This window comes from Capsaspora owczarzaki, assembly GCF_000151315.2.
Source record: "Capsaspora owczarzaki ATCC 30864 unplaced genomic scaffold supercont2.5, whole genome shotgun sequence".
Lineage (NCBI taxonomy): Eukaryota > Filasterea > Ministeriida > Capsasporidae > Capsaspora > Capsaspora owczarzaki.
Genome location: NW_011887296.1, coordinates 797403 through 820779, shown reverse-complemented (window position 1 = coordinate 820779; position 23377 = coordinate 797403). Strand labels below are relative to the sequence as shown.

General features: G+C 56.1%; 5 protein-coding genes across 5 annotated transcripts; 2 read left to right on the top strand and 3 right to left on the bottom strand.

Annotated features, from left to right (window-relative positions):
* On the top strand, window positions 1-2541 carry CAOG_03692 (pseudouridine synthase). Its single transcript, XM_004363363.2, has 2 exons — window positions 1-1306; window positions 1390-2541. The coding sequence occupies exons 1-2, from the start codon at window positions 60-62 to the stop codon at window positions 2387-2389; spliced, it is 2247 nt and encodes a 748-aa protein (XP_004363420.1). The 5' UTR covers window positions 1-59; the 3' UTR covers window positions 2390-2541.
* On the bottom strand, window positions 2495-6595 carry CAOG_03691 (WD repeat domain-containing protein). Its single transcript, XM_004363362.2, has 4 exons — window positions 6312-6595; window positions 5352-5915; window positions 2824-5148; window positions 2495-2705 (listed from the first exon to the last, which is right to left on the bottom strand). The coding sequence occupies exons 1-4, from the start codon at window positions 6516-6518 to the stop codon at window positions 2565-2567; spliced, it is 3237 nt and encodes a 1078-aa protein (XP_004363419.1). The 5' UTR covers window positions 6519-6595; the 3' UTR covers window positions 2495-2564.
* A 485-nt stretch (window positions 6596-7080) lies between these two features.
* CAOG_03690 (hypothetical protein) lies at window positions 7081-11637 on the top strand. Its single transcript, XM_004363361.2, has 3 exons — window positions 7081-7115; window positions 8450-9939; window positions 10128-11637. Exons 2-3 carry the CDS (start codon window positions 8500-8502, stop codon window positions 11310-11312), a joined length of 2625 nt encoding a protein of 874 aa, XP_004363418.1. The 5' UTR covers window positions 7081-7115; window positions 8450-8499; the 3' UTR covers window positions 11313-11637.
* A 42-nt stretch (window positions 11638-11679) lies between these two features.
* Window positions 11680-14466, bottom strand: CAOG_03689 (alanine-glyoxylate aminotransferase). Its single transcript, XM_004363360.2, has 8 exons — window positions 14419-14466; window positions 13794-14041; window positions 13489-13580; window positions 13267-13390; window positions 12864-13161; window positions 12642-12742; window positions 12358-12523; window positions 11680-12241 (listed from the first exon to the last, which is right to left on the bottom strand). The coding sequence occupies exons 1-8, from the start codon at window positions 14441-14443 to the stop codon at window positions 11748-11750; spliced, it is 1548 nt and encodes a 515-aa protein (XP_004363417.1). The 5' UTR covers window positions 14444-14466; the 3' UTR covers window positions 11680-11747.
* Window positions 14467-21113: 6647 nt separating this feature from the next.
* CAOG_03688 (hypothetical protein) lies at window positions 21114-22895 on the bottom strand (the record flags this gene model as incomplete). Its single annotated transcript, XM_004363359.2, has 3 exons — window positions 21114-22106; window positions 22371-22589; window positions 22731-22895. 3 exons carry the CDS (start codon window positions 22893-22895, stop codon window positions 21939-21941), a joined length of 552 nt encoding a protein of 183 aa, XP_004363416.1. The 3' UTR covers window positions 21114-21938.
* Window positions 22896-23377: the final 482 nt, after the last annotated feature.

Here is a 23377-nt window from a genome sequence, read left to right as displayed (position 1 = left end):
CGCACTCGTACCGCCACAGTCACCATCACTCGTCTGTCGCAGCAGCATCGGCGTCCATCATGCTTGCTGCCACACCTGCTGCGAGCCCTGCTGTTGCTGCTGCTGCTGCTGCCCCATCCTGCTGGCTGCACTCGGTCGTCGGCGCCGCTGGTCTTGGCGCTCGCTTTGCATCGACGTCCGCTCCGAGCCCGTTCGGACCACGCGTCGGACGCCGCCCAACCCCGACCAAGCACCATCACTCTCAGTCTCGCTCTGGCGATCGCGATCGGAGCAGGATGTCGGCCGGTGCGGCTCGCGAGGACGTCAGGATTGACAGGAGCCTGAACGCGTCGCCCGCAAAGCCCGAGAACCGCTTCCGTCGCCGATTGCGTGAGCGCAATGAAGCACAGAATGATGATAACGATGATGCTACGTCGTCAAGGTACTCTGATCGGGATCGATTCGGAGCACGGAATGCTGCTTCATCGCGACACGACGAGCGCAGTCTCAGAACTCCATCGGCCGAGTCGTCCAACCGCGTTGAGCGGTCCCGAGCAAAGTACCTGCCAGGTCGGGCCGTGCAGCCACCGCGCACGCCTGAACGACGAGGCGCACACGATGAGGAAGATCGGCCCGCGTTCAGGAACCAGAACAAGAGTCGGCCCGCGTACATTTCGCCTTCCCATCAACCGTACACCGCCCGAAAGGGTGAGGTGTCCCGCTCCGACCCTGTCGTGCAGAAGCCGCCAAAAGTCGTTACAAACATTGTCAACAAGAATGCAGCATTGTACGCCGAGCATCGTGAATCCTGGGGTTCCGCGAGGGACTGGAATCGTCGATCGTCCTCTGCCGCAGCTGCCGACACTCCTGCTCGCACTGGCCGACAAAAGATTGTGCAGTCGGGTCCAGCGTCGGCGCGCTTTAACGAGGACCGATTCTTGGTTTCGTCTTCCTCGCGACAAACAGACTCAAAAGCCCCCAAATCGACAGCGTCGCACACGGCAAACTCGCCTCAAAAACGCTCCGGGAGAGACACATTCTCGCGCGACCCAGTCGAAGAGGTGGTGGATGCCGATGTTGACGTGAACGAAGTTCCCATTGGCGCACAAAGCCCGCCAAGGCCTGCGCCTCGGCCCATTACGGATGCGGAACGCGATCGCATTCGGCAGTGCGTGCTGCACAAGGATCAGCACATTATTGTCATCAACAAGCCGGCGGGTCTCAGTGTCATGGCAGACGGCTTTGAGGCGTTGGATTTGTCTCGCCTCCTCCCCGCGCTTCAATTCGAGGCGCCGTGTCTCCCTCACATTGTTCATCGCCTTGATAAGTGAGTGATGTGGAGGTTTTGTGTGTGTTTCTGTATTTGTTGTATGGATTGCTGTTCTAACCCGTCATCTTTGCTCTTCTCAGAAACACGACGGGCGCCCTCTTGCTCGCGCGCAACCCTCGCGTTGCTCGCATTCTTTCTCGCGCCTTCCAAAAGCAGCGCATCGGGAAGACATATACTGCCATCGTTGCAGGCGCGCCTCCGTTCGATTCTGGCATCATTAACTGCCCGCTCGAAGTCATTTCAGCAACGACTGCGCGCAAGGTGGGCGTGACTCCAGGCACGGTCTTGTGCCGCCACGATTTGGTGTATGCCAACGAAACCAGCTATTTGCGCACCCGACGCGATGCGCTGTCCGCCATTACCCACTTTAGTGTGGTTGGGCGCTCGTCCCGAGGCCCTGCCGCACTCATTGAATTTGTGCCAATGTCGGGCCGAAAGCACCAGCTCCGTGTGCACTCCTCCAAGTATCTCGGCCATCCGATTCTGGGCGACAACCGCTACGGCAACGGATGTCCTGTCGAGCTGCACGAACCTCTTGGCATTGCCGGCTGGGACGCCAAGAACGATGTCGTCAAGCTGCAGCTGCATGCGCGAAGCATCGTAGTCCCAAGTCTCGACCAACAACGGAACAACAAGCCGCTGGTCGTCCTTGCTCCGCTGCCGGCACACATGAAGGAGGTCATGGACAAGCTCCAAATGACCGAGTCCTCCTTGCATGAACATGAAATGCATGGCTCAGTCACAAAGCCTCCGCGCATTGTGCGAGAGCCAGATGGTCGGCTGCATGCTGTCAACGATGCGTTGAAAAAGCGCAACAAGGCACAGGAGCGCAAGGAGCGCATGCGCCAAATGAAATTGTCTGCCATTTACGCTCGCATGGACGAGCGCAAGGCCGCGGTTCGAGCCAGCCGACCCAAGAAACAGCCTCGCACCACTGCTCGTCGACGACCATTTCCTTCTTCATCGTCGTCGGCCATCGTCTCGAGACCAGCTGGCACGAAGCGCAAGCGAGGAGCGGCAACCATGAAAAATCTGGTCGCGGCTGGAAAGCGCGGCGCTCGCAAGTCCAAACAGTTGTGAGTTGTCTTTTGGGCTTTTCAAATCGCTTCTTCGTCCTGGTAACATGAAAGCTTGGATATGTGTTTGGGGCATTGTATGCCATCACAATTATTGAAAAAAAGGTTGTTGTTGTTGTACAATTGTATTCAAGTATCAAAAAAATCAAAACACGACAAATGCTCCTGTGCGCATCTGCTCACGACTTGATGGCCTTCTTCTTCTTCTTGCGGATGGCTTGCAGCTTGATCGGAACATCCGAGAACAGCTTCATGCTGGCTTGCGACTCGAGATCTCGCTTCATGAATTTGAGGGCGGCCATGTTGAATCCAATGATATTCTGAAAAGACGTAGGGAGAAGGAGAATCAAACCGGTGAGCAACATGCGCACAACAATCAAAATAGGCACAACGTACAAAGCAGAAAAGGCGCAAAAGAATCGCAACCAAGACACCTACCTTCTGCTCGGTAATACGCGACCGCGTGTGCTGGTGCAGAGATTCCACGGTGGAGAGCAGAGCGGGGGCTGCAACAATTTGGTTTTGATAGAGTCGCATCAAAAAGAGCTCACAGCGCAGGCAGAGCTCGATGGACTTGCCGTTGCGCACAAAGTACTCGATATATTCGAGCAGGTGACTAACATGGGAAAAGGAGAGCAGGAGAAGGGTGGCCTCGAGATCGCTGGCGCGAATTCGGTGCAAAACCTGCAAAACATAGTCGTAGTGCGACAGGTTGCCGTACGCCATGAGCATGGGGTGTTTGGCCGGAGGCCGGGGGGCAGCTGTAGCGGCCGCAGCAGCGACGCGCACAGCCAAGGCCGCGGCAGCAGCCGTCGTGGCCTCGGCCGCCAGAATCGACTGCTCATACTCGCTCACATCGCGAGATTTGGAATTCTTGCCCGCGCCGCGTTTGCCCTTGGCGCCGCTCGCCTCCAACGCTTCGAGCTGTTGCTTTTGCTGCTGCTGCGCCTGCTCAATCTCGTCTTGCTCCTTTTGCAATTGCTCTCGCATTTGCTCGTACGCGTGGAATTGCTGCAAATATGCGTCTTCCTTGGCCTTCTCGTCGATGGCAATCTCCAGAGCCTCAATGAGCTGCTCGCCAGATCGGATGGTCTCCATGGTGCGCTTTCCAGCCAATGCGGCAGAGCCAGCTGAGGCCCCGCCAGCAGAAGGACCGGCTTGAGATGCATCGCCAGCTCCATTCTCGTCGTCGGCAGAGCCTTCCTGGCCAGGAACGCTCAGACCAGCATTTGCCGCTCGTTCGCGCGATTCGACGGCCGCATTCTCGTATTCTTGCTCCCGTTCCCGCTCGCGCTCTTCTTCGACAAACAGCTGCTGTTCGGTACGCTCCCAAACACGAATGGACCGATCGTGGGAGCCAGTCACAATAAAGTGGCCCGTTTTGCTCACGGCGAGGCACCAGACCTCAGAGTGGTGGCCCTCCAGCGACGCAATGTGCTCGAAGCGATCGGCGTCCCAGTATCGCAGCGTCTTGTCCTTGCTGACCGAGAAGAAATAGTGTGTTTCGGGGACAAAGCGCACAGACATGACAGAGTCGGCGTGCGCAAAGAGCGAGCGGTGGCAGTCACCATAGTCCAGACCCCAGATCTTGACATTCTTATCGGCGGACGCGGTCACGAGGAGCGCGTTGTCTGAGGAAATGTCCATGGCAAGCACGGGAAGCTTGTGGCCATACATGGAGAGGAAGAATTTGAGCGAGTCGGCATAAAACACCTTCACCGTGCAGTCCAGCAGGGAAACGGCCAGCAGCTGTTGGTTGGGAGAGTACGTGACGGCCAGAACGTCTTCCGTCATTTTCAGCGTCTTTTCGTGGGTGAAGGTGAGCCGCCTTTGCGCTTGAACATGCTGGCTGCCTTCTTCCATCGGCACTTGCTCCGTCACCAGCTCAAACTCCCAGAACTTGACGTCGTGGTCGGCCGAACCAGAGACAAAGCCGCGGCGATCCGGTCGCAGGCAGATAGACCACACTGCGCCTTCGTGCGCCTTGACGTTCTCCAACATGACGCCCGAGGCAATATCAAACAATTGCAGCTCGCCGGTCTTTGTGCCGACAATGACATGGCGGTTTCCAGGCACAAACAGCGAGCACAGACCGTACCCGCACTCGATCGTACGCAAGCAGGCCTTGGTGACGCGATTCCAAATTTTGAGTTCGTTATTTGACGTGGACAGGATGAGCGACTCGTCCGAGCTGAGCGCCAGGGAGCGAATATCAGAGCGATGACCTGCACGCTCTACTGATGCAATCTTGACCTCTTCGGCCGAGTTGGTGCCCAGATCCAACGAAAAGAGCTCGACAGAGTTGTCTGCCAGGCCGACTGCGGCCAGCAGCTTGACCGCCGCGAGTTTGTCGCTCTTCTTGGCCTTCTTCTTCTTGTTGCTCGCGTCATCGGCCGCCTCGGCAGCGGACGGCACACCCACAGATTGGACTTGCAAGTCGAGTCCTCGAACCTTGGCCCCGGTACGAAGCACGTGGCACAGAATGATACGATCTGCTGGAGTTGTGGAGGACGGTTCGTCGACAGCCATCTCCTGGCCCTCCGTCTGTTGTTGTTGTTGCTGCTGCTGCTTGGCAATGCGTTTGGCGGCACGCTTGGACACGTCTTCGACGGTTCGAATGCGGTAAAACTCGACCGTACGGTCGCCGTTGTGGCACGCAAGCACCCGCGCCTCGCTCAAGATGGTCAAGGCGCAGGCACGGTCTGTGCTTTGGCGTCGGATGACGCCATCGAGATGGAACTCGATGCCTGTGATGTTTGCAATCTGTGTGGATTTCGGAGGAATGAGAGAGCAAATTGAGGTGAGTTTGTAGAAGTTGAAAACAAAAAAAAGGAGAAGCAAAAACACAAAGGCAAAAGGGGTCGAGCTCCGCAAGAACAATTCAACAAAAGAGAATTTCAAGCAATAAACACAACTCAACAAAAAAGCAGGTGTCAAGAACAACGCAACAACCACAACCATGGTACCTTTTTCAAATCGGCCAATTTGCCAGATCCCAAGCTGAAAGCGGACGATGCAGAGGTTGCTGCCTCCACGGGCCGAATAGACCACACGCGAAGCTCCGGGTCGCTGGTTCCTGTAATAAGCATGGTTTCGTCGTCGTCGACGGCCATGGACCACACCTCGGCGCGATGACCGACAATCGTGTCGACACAGCTCTGGGTCGAGTCCCAGACCTTGATGAGCGAGTCGCGCGAGCTGGTTAGCAGCAGCTTGTGCTTGGGCAGGAGCCGAATGTCTGTGATGGCGTCCTTGTGGCCCTTCAGACGGTACAGACCGGTTTCGGCAACAATGTCCCAAACAATCACGTCCGTGTCGCGCGACCCCGAGTACAGCAGCGCACCCTGCGCATCGAAGCGCAGCACAGTCACTGCTGCCGAGTGGCCATTGAATGCCACTGCGACGGTTCGTGTCGCCGAGTTCCAAAGGCGAATCGCGCCGTCCGAGTAGCCGACAGCAATGTGACGCTGATCAGGGCTCCGTGCGACGCAAGTGGCCGCGTGCTTGCCGTCGCTTTGCAGCATGTATTCCTGTTTGCAATGACCAGAGTTGGGTTGAGACGTGAGAATGGCAAGCGTGAAGTGAAGCGGACATCCAATCCAGTTGGGCGCGTTTTCAGTTCGATGCCTCCCCTTTGGGTCTGATTTTGCTCATCTCTCATCCCCCCCCCCTTCGCCCTCTCCCAACAACAAGCGGTAGAGTCGCTTCGAACATGCACATGGACTCGGGATGCAGATGAGCGGAGATCGGGACGAGTGCACTCCGCGCTTCGTGCTGCACAGCCCGTGCGTTTGGCCATGTGGAACTCCATGTGGATGAACCATTGGCAGCTGAAGCATGGACAAGCAAACTCAACCCCCTCAACCCCCTCAACCCATCCCTGACCACCAACCATCAGAAGTGTGTCGATAGGGTTGGAGCTGTACCTGCTGGCCCTTGCGAATGTCCCAGGCGATGACGTTCTCGAGCGCAGGGCACAGGACGACGTGCGACGCGCTGGATTTCGACGCGGGATGGGCAAACGCCAGCGCCGACGCCGCACTGCTGCCTGCATCGCCCGCACCCGCGGCATACACGACGCCACACGAGGCGCCGGAAGGGGCGTAGCGCAGATACGACTGCACGATCGGCATGACTGAAGAAAGAGGAGGAGGAGGAACAAAGAGGGGAAAGGAAGGAGAAAGTGGGATGAAGGAACAAGAGAGACTGGATCCCAACCTATTGTAGAATAGAAGATCGGAAACGAGCAAGTCAGTAGGGAGTAGCAGAGTGTGGAAGCTTTGGTGCATTTGGGGGAAAAGGGTCGGGGGAGAGCGAATGCTCCTGCTTCCGGTTGGCGTAAAATTCAACCAACAACGGGATGAACGACTCGTACATGTATCTCTGGATTGAAATCTAGCTTGTGCTACCACTATTCAACCCATCGTGACAAGGTTGCCTCATTGTGGACTCAACCTGCTTCATGCGTCCTGTCTCCATGCACTGCCACCATACAGTAGTTCTCGCTCGGTTCGTTTTCCTGCGATTTTCCGCCCCTTCTTCCTCTTCTGCCCAATCTCCTCCTCCGTTTCCCACTTTGCTTTTATATATTCCATATGAAAAGTCCACGCCATTTTTGCATATTTGTCTTTGCCACCACACGTCGTCCCTTCAGTTCAGAAATTCAACGTCAGTCGTTTCTTTTTGTTTGTGTTGTGTTTTTTTTTTTTTTTTTTCGTTTTTTTTTTTTTGTAAGTTTCGCTGGGATTTGCATTGTGGATTGTTTTTTATTTATTTTTTATTTATTTTTTTTATGTTCTCTCCTCACAAAGCGACGGGCTTTGATTGTTGCTGGTGCCCACAGGAAGGGAGGAGGGTGTGTGTGGGATTCTTCATGTCGTGCACCTCCACTTTGTTTGATACTCGCATCAGAGCAAGAAGGTGGAGTTGTGTATGGTGGATGCTTGGCTCTGCATCATTGAATCAACCCAGTTGGACTTTTTTTTTTTTTTTTTTTTTTTTTGAGGTGGTTTTTGTATTTTTGGCTCGGTCTTGGGGGTGTGTGTGCTCTGTCATCCGGTGTGTCTTGTTCTCCTCTTAACGAGAGGATGCTGACGTGAGGAGAGTGACGGCCATGCACCATTGAGTGAAAGGCCCAGCGAGGCGTGAGTCTGCGCTTTGTTGGATTTTATTCCTTATTCCTCGCCTGTCAGTCTCTCTCGCGCTCTCTCTCTCGCTCTCTCCCATCACGACGCTTCAGTTTTGTGTCAAGAGCCTTGTGTTGTTGGCTACAGAGCACCGAACTTGTTGCAGGTGGTTCGGGAGCAGCAGAAGAAGTGAACACTACGAAAAGCTTTAGAAAACCCAAAAAAAAAAAAAAAAAAGAGTCACTGCTGTTTTCATCGCTTGATGGGTGATGAATGGGGGAGCAATGGGAGCGGGGTGTGAAGCTGCTTGGACGAAGTGACAAGGCAGGAGAATGGAAAATTGAGGTAGGGGGGTGGGGGAAGCCGCGGCCGCAATGACCTGACTCTGGCTTGGTTTGTACATTGAAATATGAATCTGGTGTGATTCCACAAGTCGTGCTTCGTCTCTCTTTCTTTCTCTCTCTGTGTCTCTCTCTCTCTGTCTCTCTCTCTGTGTCTCTTTGTTGTGGTTCCGAGCATGCAGTCATTAGAATGGCAGTGGCGAAACACACACACGCACAAGCACATTGATGTGGATGGGTGAAGATGCCGAGTTTCCATTGTGATGGTCGAGAAGCAACGCTACGCAATGCAACAAGGGTGCCTCCACCACATAGCACCACAAAAGCCAGCATGTCGGCGTGCTTGGCGTGGTTTGGTCGGTCGATCCAGGCGATCAGGTCAACGACGAAGCCTGCAAAAAAAAAAAAAAAAAAAAAAAAAAAAAAAAAAATCTCGTCCGTCCTTTCAACTTCTCACCTTTCTTTGTCCACTTTGTCCACTTTGATCCTGCTTTCTATCTCGAAAGGCAACACTTTGTTTCACTTTTTCGCTCATTCTCAAAATGCCGTATGACTGACTCGATGCTTCATCTGGCTGTTCTCCAAAATTGCGTGCAGCAGGTTTGTGTGTTTGTGTTTCTACCAACCAAACGCACTTCTCTCAAACTATGGCAGCGTCCGTCGCGGATTGGCTTGAGGCCAACGGGCTGGGCCATCACTTGGATCGCTTTGCCGCTCAGGGCATTGTCGACGTGCAATTGTGTGCTGACATTGAGCCCTCCGACCTCGACTCGATGGGCCTCGCCGACTCGAGCCCAGACTACGCCAAGGTGCTGGCTGCGGTCGCCCAGCTCAAGGCCTCGGGTGCCAGTGGGTCTCCCCAGCAGCAGACAGCCGCAGTGCCCCTGCCCGCCGCCTTGCTACGCTCGCAGACGACCAAGCGGCGAGTCTGGACGAAACAGGCATCCGTCCCCACTCCTCCGCCCGTGGCCGCAGCCCCAGCTCCGACGCTGTTCGCCGTTGAACCGCCCGTTGACAATGCATCGCGCAGTGAATCGTTCAGCAGCCATTCGTCTGCCAGCCGGTCGTCGTCCGTCAGCTCCAACCGCACCTCGTCGGTGAGCAGCACGGGGCGCACGTCCTCCACAAGCAGCATGCCCGACAACTCGGCGGCGGCCATGGAACGGTCGACGCGCTCCCCATCCTTCAACGTGTTTGGCGCCCGCAGCCCCAGCCACTCGCTCGAGAACGTGGCCGAGGAATCCCAGTCCGCATCAGAACCAGCTCCCGCGATTCCCATTCCCGTGAAGACCAAATCGGGCTCATTCAACGCGTCGCTACCAGATCGCACTGGAACGTCGCCGTCAGACCGCGAACCGTTTCGGCTGCCTCCTCGACCGGCCGCCGAGGCGGTCACCGAGGCGGAACCATTGTATCAAGCGCCGCCAGACAACCCAGAGCCCCTGTACAAGGCCGTGCCAGCAGCAGCTCTCCCTCCCAAAGCAGACACCTCGGAGCCCCTCTACAAGGCCGTGCCGGCGGCAGCTCCCCCTGCCAAAGCCAACCGGCCGCTCCCTCCAGCGGCATCCACCATTGCAGACGAGCCCGTGTACAAGGTGGTTCCGTCCGCTTCGGGCGGCGCCGCAAAGCCTGCGACCGAATACGATGATGTCGATCCTTTGGCTCCGACCTTCGTTCCGGCCAAGGCAGCCCCCGGCAAGCTCTCTTTCCAAAGCCTGCCCATGCCGCCCCCAGGCAGCTCGAGCGGCAGCGCGATGGCCGCCCGCCTTGGCCTGAAGGCAACGCCATTTGCCAATCCGAACCCGCATAGCAGCATATCGTTTTCAGAGAGTGCGACTACCGGTGCACCGGAGCCGTCCTACGAACTAATTCCCACAAAACCTGCTGGAGCAAACACATCGCAGCCCCCGACGCCCGGCCTTGACGATACATACGAGACGATCAGTGACATCAAAGCGGCAGCTGCAGTTGCTCCTCCTCCTCCTGCTCCAATCGGCTCCAGCGGCTCGTTAGCGTCGCTGCCACCACTCGATGCATTCGGCGTTCCGCAGACGCAGCGCGATGTTCGTGCAACCCGCCCTCAACCGGTATGGCTTTTTTTTGTTTGTTTGCGTGGCGGGCGTTGCATATTTGTGTGCGCCTATCCGCCTGCATTTCCTGATCTGACTCTCGCTGCTGTTGTATTTCCTGATCTGACTCTCGCTGCTGTATGTATGTGTGTGTGTCTGTCGTTTTAATTGCGCCTTCTCCTTTCGCCCCACCCCCACACACACAGACACCCGACACCTCCTCGGGCTCTTCCTCCTCCATCCTCCGCAAGTTTGCCGACAAGGTCGAGAAGGTGGTTGAAAAAACAAAGGCGCTCAAGAAGGATTCGGACGAGCCGCAGTTCAGCCGAAGTGTGAATGGCACACTACGGGCAACGCGTCACGACGGTGGAAGCTCTGCCCCTGTCGTCGGTGCGAACGCCCTGCACTCTACCTCGGAGCCCATCTTCATTGGAAGTGCTGTCACTCATCCAATCAACCCGCCCATGAACGACCCGAGCTTTGTCCCTGCGCTCCCACCACAAACCACCAAGCCAGTGTCCATGTTCGGTGCGCCAGCTGGCGCCCCGTCATTCCACAGCGCGCCTGCACCCATTAACAGCGGGCCACCGCCTCCGCTGCCGCCCTCAACCACCAAGCCATCCATTTCGCCAGCGATGCGCAAGGCCTCGTTTGCAGACCCGCCTCGGTCGCCGTTTGCCAGCTCGGACTTTTCTCCGAGGTTGCCTGGCCGCACCAGCTCCATCAGTGGAGGCGACTCCACTCCCCCTCCGCTTCCAGGGCGGAACATTCATCAAGATCGAGTTGTGCCACCACTTCCTTCGGACGACGGCCCGCCCCCGCCCATCCCCGCGCGGCCAACGGCCCCCAAACCCGGCCAAGCAGTCAGCCCAGCAGTCCAGGCATCAAACCGCAGGTCTGTGGTGTTCCCGCCAAGCCAGCCGACGCCTCCTCCACCAGCGCCTTCGTCTCACGGCACCTTTGGCAACCCTGCCAGCACGCCCCCTCCGCTTGCCCGCCCTCCGCCGCCCACTATTCCCTCGCAGGTCGCCGTCGCGTCACCCGTTGCTACCACCTTGCCACCCAAGCGCAACCCGGTGCCCGAGCCAGTCAAAGACGAGTACTTTGAGCTGGATCCTGAGGCGGAGGCGGCCAACCTGCTTGACTTTACCTCGCTCAACCAGAAGCCGGCTGTGCGCGACGAGTACTTTGAGCTCGAACCCGACGATGGCGCAAACAGCGCCGTCTCTGCCTGGCTGACTGGGCTTGGATTGCAGAAACATCTGAAGAGCATGATTCAAAACGGCTATGACGACATGGCAGTTGTTCGCGAAATGACTGACTCTGACTTTGAAGAAATTGGCATCACCAACCCTCGCGAACGTGCCACCATGATGGACAGCCTTCGTTAGACGCCTCTTTTCGCAAGTTCCCTCGCTCTAGATGTCGTTCTTAACATTGTTAAACAATTTGCGCGTGATTGTATGGGCGTATGTGTATGTGTTTGTGTGTTTTGGACGTGAGCTCCTCGCTTTTGGTTCGAGGATGTGCTTTTGTCGATACTTTTGTGACATTTGTGTCAGTGTTTGTGATTTTGTCAATGTTGTTTTTGCTTGTGACTTTCTTGTTTGTATTTCTGTTGGAAGCGGGGGAAATCTGTCCGCTTCCCTTTGTTGTGTAGGGTGGTGTATGTGAACGCCTCTGTGTGTCTGTCAATACATTTCCAACGTTGTTGCACTTTCTGAACTTTTTGTTGAAATGGAGGCGCATGAATGTAAATGTAGCAGTTGGTGTTGTTGTTGTTGTTGGAAATGCAACACTAGAACTAGCACGCATCGGTAAATTCGTTAGTAGCCGAGCTTTTGGATGGCTTCCTCAATGACGGCGGCAGCAAACTCGACGTCTTCGCGCGTCACAATCATGGGCGGCTTGATGCGAAGGACGTTGCCGTAGAGTCCACCCTTGCCAAGAAGCACACCGCGGTCACGGGCCATCTCGAACACGTCGGCGCACACTTGGGAGGCGGGACGGTTGGGGTCTTGCTCGTGAACAAACTCGACGCCAATCATCAAACCCTTGCCACGGACGTCGCCCACAATCTGCGGGTGGCGCTGACGAATGCCGTCGAGCAGCTGGAGCAAGTGGGTGCCAACCACCTTGGAGTTTTCTTGAGTGTTCTCTTGCTCCATGACCTCGAGGGTCGCCTTGCCAACAGCGCAAGCAACGGGGTTGCCACCGTACGTGTTGAAGGTCAGCTTCTGGGCAAGCGTCTTGGCGATCTCGGGAGTGGTGACGACGGCAGCGAGCGGCCAGCCATTGCCAATGCCCTTCGCCATGGTAACTGTTGTGAGGGGGTGGGAAGTGAAAAAGGTTGGGTTGCAGAGACAAGTGTGAGCAAATCCAACATCACGGCTTGCGGCGCAGAACAGCGCACGTCGCGTTTTTTTGGCATCATACCGATATCGGGAATGACACCATGCGTCTCAAAGCCCCAGAAGTGCGAGCCAAGACGACCGAAACCAGTCTGGACCTCATCAGCAATGCAAACACCGCCACGCTCACGAACAATTTCGTATGCCTTCTTGAGGTATCCGTTCGGGAATTGCACCGTGCCGCCGACGCCCTGTAGAATCACCACCAAACAGGTGAGTTTTTGGATCAAGAAAGGATTTGTCGATAAACGGACAACAAAGGCCTGATTTCGCAGCACGCAGCGTGCATCAACAACTCCAGCAACGCACCTGGATGGACTCGGCAAAGAAGCCGGCAACCTTGCCGTGAGTGGCGTGGATGATGTGATCCTTGATTTGATCGGCGTACTGCAGAGCAGCCTTGCAATCCTCTGTGCGAGCGGTTTGTTGGGCACGAAGATTTCAGAAAGCCCGCAAGTGAACAAACCACGCAAAAACAAAACAAGAACCAAAAACAATAACGCACAAACAAGTCGCGCCATCGCCACTTACTGCCACCGCACGTGCACGTGTTCTCGCCAGCGCGCTTGCCAACGGTGCAGGGAGAATCGCGGCAGTTCGGGCCACCCCACGGGCCACGGTAAGGATCGGGGTTGACGATGGGATGAACGCCAAAGCCGTTGGCCAGGTTGTACTTCCAGTTGCTGAGGCTGGTCAGGCCCATGGTGTAAGGGCTCATGCCGTGGTAGCCGTTGCGAAGCGACAGAATGTCAAAGTTGCCCGTGTACAGGCGCGACATGAGCATGGCGAGATCGTTCGCCTCCGAACCCGAGTTGACAAAGTACGCCACCTGCACAATGCAATGCAAGAGACAAACGGTCAGCCACACGCTCAACTGTCGAACGGTCTGTCATTCTGTTGAGCAACGAGGTTTCTAAAAAACCAATCATCGCACCTTCAAGTTGCCGGGCATCTTGGACGTCAGCTTGGCGGCATACTCGTGAATGGTGGGGTGGAGGTAAATGTTGGTGGTGTGCCAGAGCTTCTTGAGCTGGTCCTCGGCGGCCTTCAGGACGTGGCTGTGTACATTCACCAAACCGGGGGAGGGGAGATGCATGAGCTGCGCGTTGAAAAGGGAAAAAGACAACTTTGGTCCAACATAAACGGCACTTCTTACGGATGGCAATGGCCAACGCTGACCGTGACGATGCCTGCAAACATGTCCAGATAGCGGTTGTTCTTGTCGTCGAACAGCCATTGCATGTGACCCTGTTGGGCATTGGGGAAAACGACACGCATGAAACGTTGAGTGGGCTTGTTCACCAAATGATGATGACGATGATGATGATGATGATGATCGTTTGCAGTAGTGGCTCAAAAATGGAGCTCAAAGTGGATTCAGATCGCTCCACACCCTTTGGTTCAACAACACAAACAACAACAGACAGAGCAAAATGGCCAGCCCCTTGGAAACTCACTCACCTGCTGGATCATGAGTGGCTTCTTGTAGTAGGTGACTGTGGCAGGACCGACGTGGCGCTTGCGGAGGTCGCTCGCCTGCTCAAACGTCAAGCCAGTGTACGGCGCAGGCTTGAAGCCGTCCTTGATCTTGGGCATCGGCGGCACTTTGACGGTCGCCGTTGCAGCAGCCGCAGCGCTGGTCGACAGCTTCATCGACTGGGCGCAGTACGCAGTGGCCGTCGTGGCTGCCTTGGCCGAAGTAGCAGGCGCTGTGTGTGTGTGTGTGAAGCAATGTGGGACGATTTTTTATCAGCCATTTTTATTTATTTTTTATTTATTTTTGTTTGTTTTTGATCTTTGATCTTTGTCGCTTGCTCGCTCTGTTCGCTGTCTCGCTCTGTCTCTATCTCGATATCTCTCTCGGGCTCTCTCGTGGAACGATGCTTTTCACCAAAATCACAGCACGCAATCGACTTTGATGCTCGTTCATTCGAACAAAAAGCAGCGCAAACAAAAACAAAACTCGTCTTTTTTTTTCTTTTTTTCTTTTTTTCTTTTTTGCTGTTATCGCAATGGTATTTCAAAGGGTTTTTTTTTTTTTTTTTTGTTTGTTTGTTTGTTTGGGTTGTTTACGGCGTTGACGTACAAAATCGCGTCGTGGCGGAAAGCATGGCTTGTGTGAGAAACAAAAGAGAGAAGACTGAGCTAAACTACTTCTCAAAAGGTGAAAACGCTATTACAGTAGGTGGAAAATGTCGAGAACGGATTTTTTTGGAGATGACAACAAAGCTGATCACCATAAGACCATAAGACGCGAAAAGCGTGGAAAACAAGAATCCCAGCAACGAGCCACCCCCGTGCATGCCATCGAGAAAAATCAATACTCGATCAAACATCGGCAAAATCAAGCGATACGCAGCGCTCGATGAACGCGAGATCGGGACGTCGCTCTTGTGTGTCGTTGATGAACGCAAAGTGGCTGGAATGCGCAAAAAACGGATGCAGATCTGAAAGCGCGTTGATGGTGCGCATCAACAGCATGGGTCGTGCACGGTGAGACATGGCCTCGGGTGTGTAGGGCGTCTGCATGAACAAGGAGACAGAATTTCGGATGAGACCAAACAACCAACAAGGAGGTTGAGCTGCATTTCCCTTCTCCACAAAGACAACTGACCCATAGATTGCTGGAGGGAACTTCAACAGCAAGTTGCTCGAGTAACGGCCGGAAGACCTGCAAAGCCACGTCTTGGTCGTGCAAGGCGCCACCAGTCTCGTCAACAAATGCCCAGCGATGTCTGGAATCACAAGTTGGGTTCAAATCAATCAATTGGGGGGGGGGGAATGCAATCGCCGCGTCCCAACAGAACCAAAACAAAAAGGCTTACAGTGGGAAGTGCTCCAAAGGCAATAACAGCAATAAATCGAGCAGTTTGCAGGCCGCTAGAACCACACCGACGGCATTCGGATTGGGCATTGTTCGAGGCACCACCACTTCCAGCCCGGATGGCACGGCGGCAGCATTTTCCAGGGTGATGGTCAAAATGCGAATCTGCAATCGGGCCGACAATTAGAGCAGCACACTTCAACCAACAACCATCCGCCATCGCGACCAAAATCACTACTTACCAGCTCCGTCAAAATAATCGGCCAAAAGGACGTGAGGTTAACAGGAGAAACTCGCAACAACAGCACACGAAGTGCCAAAAAGACCTGCGAACAAGAAGTTTGTCAACAACGATGTTTAAAATCGAATCCTGCCCTTCCGGGATTGCGCAGCGTTTACAAACCTGAATGTGAAGCTCGTCAGCATCAGACATGCGCAGCGACTCGATCAAATGCTCTTGGAAGGTTGGCAGGACGCGCACATATTGATCCGTCTCGCCGCAAAGCAGCACAAACGTCAAGCACCTGAGCATGGATGCGCGCAAATGCACCTCCTGCTCGCGTGAGGCAAACAAGTTGAGGGGAGTCGCAGACGTGACGACGGTGCGCGAGAGCAGCAGCGCGAGACAGGATTTGTCATACGACAGCAGAGCATCGAGGATGCGCCGCCAGTGCGCAACGCAGGCCGGGTCGGGCATTTTGAAAAATCCATCCTCGAGAAACAGCTCAAAGACCTCCTTCTTCCATGCCCGCAAGGTCGCGGGCAGCTCAGCCAGGTAGCGCATAAAGAACACTGCAGCTCGGTAGTGCGCCGCGGCGCTTGTCAAGCCAAGCGTGTCCCCAGCCAATCCGGGCGCAGAAGCAGCGGACGCAGAAGCTGCCGAGGGTGTCTCTGCCGAAGAAGAAGCAGAAGAGGAAGAGCTGCGCAGACGCAGGTATGGCGACAGAGCGGCCACGACTGGCGTCAGTAACGCGACCAGCTTGTCCTCGTCCTCGGGAGCGGAATGTGTCAGAGCCAGAAGCCCGGGCAACACTCTGGCAATGACGTGAATACCAAGACCGCTGAATCGACTGGGCGATTTGCCAGTGTCGGACGGACTGGTCGCTGCGGGAAGCGCCAAAGTTGGATGCATGTGCATTTGCTGGTGGTGTCCTGATGACGCTGCAAGTCCTTCTGCAGAGGGAGCCTGTTCGTCGTGCGCAAACACGGGTCCAACGCTCTTCTTGAGCCAAGTGGACGCTTCGATGGCAGAGCACGCAATCGCCAGAGAGGCATCGACTGCGCGTTGCACCACATCAAACAGCTCGCGCCGTTGTGTCTTGTCCTCAAAAGGCAGCACATGACGCGAGACGATATCGGCCAAGGTGAGCGCAAGAAGCGGAGAAATGGAGCTTGGCCCAGGCACCTGCGGTGTGGTTACTGTGCGAATCAGTGAGGCAGCGGCAGGCCACGCCTCAACAAGCTCCGTCACAGGAGTCGTTGCTGCTTTCGCGTGCGATGCTTTTGTCAAAGCGCCAGAGTTTGAGCTGGCCGCGGCGCCCGAGGCAGCCAAGCCTGGTGGGGCACTTGCGTTCACCGAGGCATTGCCGCGCGAATGGCCAGAGTGCACAGCAAGCTGGTATTGGAGCGCGTCCTGTGCGGTGGCGTGCAGCACAACGTTGACCATGTGCAAGAGCGCGTTGTCCACCACCAGGAAAGACTGGACCCCATCTCTGCGTAGCTGCTTTTCGCGCAGCTGCGGTTGCGTGTACTGGACGAACGCGCGCTCCGCCGATCCGAGCAGGATGCTGGCGGGTAAAAGTTCGAGCTCGATGAGCACAAAGACGAGCATCTGTTGTAGCTGGGTCAGGCCGCTGGAAACCAGCTCGGCGGCTGCAGAGGCGGCCAGAGACGAGATCAGACTGCTCGCAGAGGATGGGTAGAAAATGCTCGAGACTGGCGACTGAGCTCCAGGCGTGGGCTGCTGTTCCGTCGCGAAACAAGAGAATGGCGATGTGCCATGCTGTTGCCACACGACAGCGAGCGCCGCAACAAAGTCAATGGAATGGCGCTCTGCAAACGGGAGCAGCAGGCGTCGCAGGAGGGTCAGCAAGCTGGAATGGGCCGCCTCCTGAACGAGCGTTGATTCGGGAAGAAGCCGGTCGGCGGAGAGGCCAAACGCCCAGCTACTGCTGGAGGCAGAAGCGTGTGGCTGTGGTGCGTGCTGTTGATGCCCACGATGCGCGAGCGAACGCTTGGTGTGAATCCGCCCATCGGCTTCAGACAGCGCGTCCAAGAGCTCGAGTTTCGAGGCAGACCCAAACGCTGCCTCGCGACGCGTGTCGGACGGGTCGGCTCGTGAATGGCTTGCGTGTGCCGCTGCAGCAGAGCTTCGACGGAAGCCTTCCTTGCGAGGAGAAGCCGCCGAGCCCCGACGTGGGCCCTCCGCCGGTTGCTGGCGTGTGTGATGGGCTGTCGGATGACCGGAAGAGGAGGAAGTGGTGGTGGCGGTAGACGGTGAGACGGATGGGCGCGTCGCCGTCGACCCAGCATCCAACGAGGATGCAAACAAATGTTTGAGCTTGGAGTCGAAATCAATCTCGAGCGCACAGCACACGCACAACACGGCGTGCAGCAGTGTCGGAAGATTGCCGATGATTGCATTGATGGCTTCTTGACGAGGAGTTGCAGAAATGGCAGCGGAGCCAGCCACGTCGGTCGAAAAGATGGACATAAAGTCGTTCAGCAGCTTTCCTCCGGAAGCAAACCCTCCGGAAATTGCGCGCCGAGTAGAGCTGGGAGCAGAGGTGTTGGAGGTGGCTGAGGTCGAGCCATTGGTTGCGCTGGCATCAGTAGCGATGGTTGAGCCAGAATCCGATCGAATGAATCCACCCGTCAGATCAAGCAGCCCTTGCAGCCAGATTGTAAGCTGCGCCAACGAGGGTCCGGAAGGGCGGTGGGTGTCTGGCAGCGCAGCTGCGTGTCCGCCGTTGCAATGCGCCACAATATTTGAGCACAGGCATGACAAGACAGCATTTACGACATTGGACGACGAGTTGGGCACCAACGGTAATGTCTTGAGAATGAAGGAAATCCAGTGGGGATGAACGAGGGAAATGGTAGTGTCCGAAAGGCCTTGAACAATCGTCTCGAGAAAGACCGGGGACGAAACAATGTTGACCAGTGTCGGAAACTGACCGCTGCCGCCTCCGGAAGAAGCCGACGCGTTCTCTGCCGACTGTTGCTCGAGGCCGCGATAGCGGTGATAGACATCATTGACGCGTACCAGCTGTAAAAGTGCGTGGAGCAGGGAGAGTTGCATTTGCGCGTCGTGCTGCCGCACAGCAGCCGCAAGATGGGACAAGACAAGCTCTTGAACGCCTGAAAATCGTTTGCGCCTCAGAGTCAACACGAGCCAGTTTGGCAGCTTGAGAATGTTTGGTGAAGACGAGGAACGCTGCTGTCCCGATGAGCCAGCTGCAGCAGAAACCGCATCGCCAATCTCCTTCACCAGCGTCTCAAACAAGTGGCCCAACAGGGTAGCGGCCGCAACTTGAGCGCTATGGTGGTTGGCACGATCTTGGGGCGTCAAAATTGCAAAGAGATGCCGGTACAAGACGAGCTGCGACGTCGCAGTGCTGGCGTCTCCTGCGGGATACGCACTCGCCAACACGCGCAAGCAAGTGTCGGCGAGGACGTCAAATAGGGCAGGCAGACGCTTTGGATGTGGGGCACCTCCAGCAGTCTTCTTGCCCAACAGAGCGGCCAGAGAGGCGACGGTCAGGTCTGAAGGCACGACTGGTGGCGAGAAAAAGGAGGAAGGTCGATCGACGGGCAACTCCATCGCCAGCGTGTGCAAGGCGTGCAAATGGTAAATCGTCAATGAAGACACATCCATCTTGATCAAGGAGAGTAGGAAGATTCGAGGTTCGAGCTGCGCGAGCTGGGAGAAGGTACGCAGAATGCGGCCCCGCCGCAACGCGTCATACGGTCGGCGATAGTAGAGTTGGCTTGGAGGCAAGCTCGAGACCCCAGCAGTCGCAGGAGTCGCACTACTACTGCCGCTGCTGCTGCTGCCGCCGCCGCTTGATGAGGCATGCATGCTTTCAACGACGGAAGGCAGCAGCATGGCCGAAATCGCTGAGGGCACCTCTCGGCTACGATACGCAAACTCGAGGCTCAACTGAGTTTCGACGGTTGTGCGCGCGGTAGCAGTCGCGTGGCGGTGTGCCTCCAACGAAATTGCAAGCGAATTGGGATCGCCCAACAGCTCGAGAAGCATGGGCTCGACCAGGCGGAGTAGATTGTCGCGCATGCTTTTGCTGCCCCACGAGCGAGCAAGGGTTTGAGCGCAAGGGAGCGGATCATCCAGAGCCTCGAGCATCAAGAAAACACACTTCATCAACGAGCGATGTCCCTTGATGGAAGGCATTAAATGCAACGATGCTGTGGCACTGCCTGGTCCGGAGCCAGCATTCGCCGCCAAGCCCTGACGACGAGACGGTGTTGCTGTTGCTGTTGTGGAGTGAGCTGTCGACTGGCTGGCTTGCTCGGAAGGTTGGGCGGACCCGGCGTGCACTGCCCACATGGTAGCCTCTCGGTACTCCCACGCCTGGGCGTCGGTGTGGTGCCAAAAGGCGACGAAACGAGCCAAGTGCTCCACTCTGGCATGCTTTGTATCTTGCGCAATCAGAAAGTTGCACACGGTGCAAATTTCAGGGGTTGCTGAAGGACTGGCACTGCGTGCCTCCCTCAATCCTTCGGCTGCAGCGGACTGCGGTCGGGATGAGGCATCGAAGAGCGTTGAAGGCGAAGCAGAGGAGGTCGGGCGCAAGGGAAGATCGGTCGTGGATGCGCCCGCCACCAGCCCGCTCATGCGACGAACAAGAAACGCTTCGCACCCCTGGTCAGGTGAATTGAGATGGAAACGCCAGAGCAGCTCCGAGACATCGCCAGCAAAGTCACTAAACACAGGCGACAGAAATTCCCATAGAACGGAAAACCCGAACGTGTAGAAGGACGAAACGTGCAGCCGCGCCTTGACCGACTCGTGCAGCAAACAGGCGCCGAATGACGCAGCAGCGTTCGCATCCCAGGCATGCGCAAATCGTCCGTCGACGCCCAGGCACGTTTCCACTAAATCCAGGCAAGCGGTGGCGCTTGCACAGACAACTGTAATGTCGGTATGTGAGATACACTGTTGGAGCAAATCGACAAGAACATCTGCCGAAAAGCCAAGAGCGCAGTCCGACCAGATCTTTTGCAGCGAGGGACCGAGCTGACGAGGCGAATGATAGCCGCGCCTATTACTTTCAGCAGAGTCGCGGTGCAGACCAACAGATGGAGGTTCCGATTTGACCAAGAGTTCGACTGGCACTGGTCGAGCCATGACGCTGAGGAACAAACGAAGCGTACTCGCCAGTGCTAGAGAGGTGCGCTCGTCGTGGCGTTGTGACTGCCAGCCGCTGGGAGTCAGCAGGGTAACAAGGGAATCACACAGGATGGTTTGGCTCTTGGCAACGCATTCGAGAATTCTCCTTGTCGCTGCGGAAGGCTGTTGATGAATGGCAACCGTCGTCTCGCCGAGCTCGAGCGGAATGCAAACTGGGAGCAGACGGCAGAGCAAGTCGACAACTTGTGGCACGTATTCGTGCAAGCCTTTCGCGCAATCTCGGGCAAGGACGTGCAGCAGCGGTTGCATCAGTGGACCGAGAAGATTCATCGGCGAATTTGAGAGCTCGGGTTGACTTCCCTCGCTATCGACAGGATTGGACGTGAATGAGGGCACATCGTCAATGGAGGACATGCTGGATTGGCTTTGATGCCGAGAGTGGGTGCGACTGGCAACTTTTGGTGCTTCGACCACGCCGACGGCTACAGGGACGGCATCGAGAAGGAACTCGACAATTGCAACCTCCAAGCGCTCCCCTTCTTCGAGAGAAGCATGAAGCTGAGCTGGAACATGAAATGGAAGCGCCGCTCCAGACACTGACTGCGAAGCGGACGGAGTGAGCTGGCTGCTGCGGCTCGGGTCGGCTGCAAGCTGGAGCTGCGAGACATTGGACGAGTCGCTGTTGCAGAGCGAGTTGACGAGTGTGCCACAGCACCGCCAGACCGCGCCCACCGTCAAGTTCGAAAACAGCAGGTTGGCCGTTTTGATCAGCGTGTCTGCTTGATCTGGCCGGGCACGGCACTGGGTGAACAGGGACTGGAGGATGACGGGCAGCACAGCATCCATCACGCTGCCAAAGATTTGCGGGTGGTCAAGCAATACCATCACAACTCGATAGGGCTGAGTCGCAGTTCGTGCATCGTCGTAGTCCTGCTGAAAGAGCGATGCGATCGCACTGGTGAGTAGCCTTTGGCCGCGTCCCTGGAAGCCGCGCCCTTCGTCGGACGAGGGAGCGGGTAATTCGAGCAATTGTTTCGGGTCTTGGCCGAGCGAGCTGTCGAGAGCGGATGCGCTGATGCTGATTGGGGGTGTCGGCAACGGGGTGGTGCTGGCGCTGCCCGTTGCAGGGGCATCGTTTCGATTGTCAAGAATCCAAGCCACCAGGCGGCGGTTGAGCGAAGCGTCGCGGCGCAGCACAACTAGCAAAGCGGCTCTCAAGAGCTCGATGCAGTGTGTGTCTTGCAAAAGCGGTACAGGAGCGCGGTCATCGGGGCCGTTCCCAGACGAAGGCGATGATGGTGCCATCGCGTACAATGATAGCGTTGCGGTCAGCAAGTCCAACGTGCCACGCTGAACGAGCACATTGGTGTCAGATAAGGCGGAGCGCACAGCCCCGATAATTAACGCGGGGTCAGACCGAATCAGCGAGTCCGACATGTCGCGTTGCGTTAACGTTGAAAGTAAGTAAGTGATGGCGTGAACACGGTGTGCCGGTGATGTCACGATTGAGTGCCACACGGCGCTGTGTAGTGTGTGCGGCTGCAAGGCGGTTGCGAGCCGATCCATGATTGCCAGAGTTCTGCACGAGCGGGGAGACAATTTGATGGACAAGGGTTAATGCATCAAAACAAAAAAAAAGCCCGTCTGGTTCCAAAAGTTCGCGACAACATCCAACAAGGCATCTCCCAACGCTGATGCAAAACCAAAACAAAGCAACCGACAACAGACCAAAAAACAAAACGGAACTCAACTGTTCGAGATGCTCGGAGCCTTCCTCCAAACCAGGGAGAAGTGCCAAAACGACGCCACGGAGACTGGGTAGAAGAGCAGCACCAAGGGGAACGAGATGCTTTTCGTAGAGCTGCAGCAAGAGCGGCTTGACGGGACTCGCAGCCAGCGCCAGCAGCGGAAACAAGCCTGCCGAGTACAGAACGAGGTCTCGCGCCAAGACGATCGGGCCCATATTAAAGAATGCCAGATCATACACTTCAATGGCCTTCGCATGCACACCGGACGGCAGCGCTGGGTTGAGACATTGCGCCAATCGTTTGGCAAAGATGGTCTGAGCAGATTGGAGTGAGCAGCACTGTCAGCGTTCCACCGCAGTGTTCCACAAAAAAAAGCAGACTCGTCTTCGCGATCGACTCGCAGCATGTTCCAATGACACGGGGGAGGTGAGGGTGGGAAGGACGCCAAAACTCACCTTGAATGGGACTGCGCGATGGCTCGGGAAGGATTGCAGCAGCTTGTGCACTTTGCCCAGGAACCAGATGAGGTCTGCCCACTCCTTGCAGTTGTCGAACGCCTTGAGCGTCTTGTCCATTGCAGCTGCGTACGCCTTGAGCTGCTGCTGGGCTGGGACGTGCATTGTCGTCGTGGTCGTGGTCGTCGTCGTCACCGCCGCACCAGTTCCAGCAGCGCCGCGTCCACCTCCACCGAGTGATGAGGCTGCTGCGCTATTGCCATTGTTTGATTGTGTGAACGTTGATGTCGAATGTGCTGACGATGCTGATGCTGATGCTGATGATGATGATGCTGCGAGCCGACAGATGACTGCCTCTTCCCGCCCAAGCGCCTCGCACTCTGCCTCGATCGCATCCATCCTCTTCTGCGTTGTTTTGTTCTTGTTGCGTCTCGCTCAAAAATCTCAAATCCTTAAGAGTGAGTGTTTGAAAAATCCGCGTGCGTTGCTGGGTAATCTGAAAAACTGGACTGAAACGAGAGTGTTTTTGTTCCCAATGGATTTCCACTCAATTTCTTCTCTCTCTTCTCTCTTGTTTTCTCTTCTCTTCTCTGTTGACTCAAAATCACACTCCTTGCTCTTGCCCTTCACTCATCCGTCCAACCCCT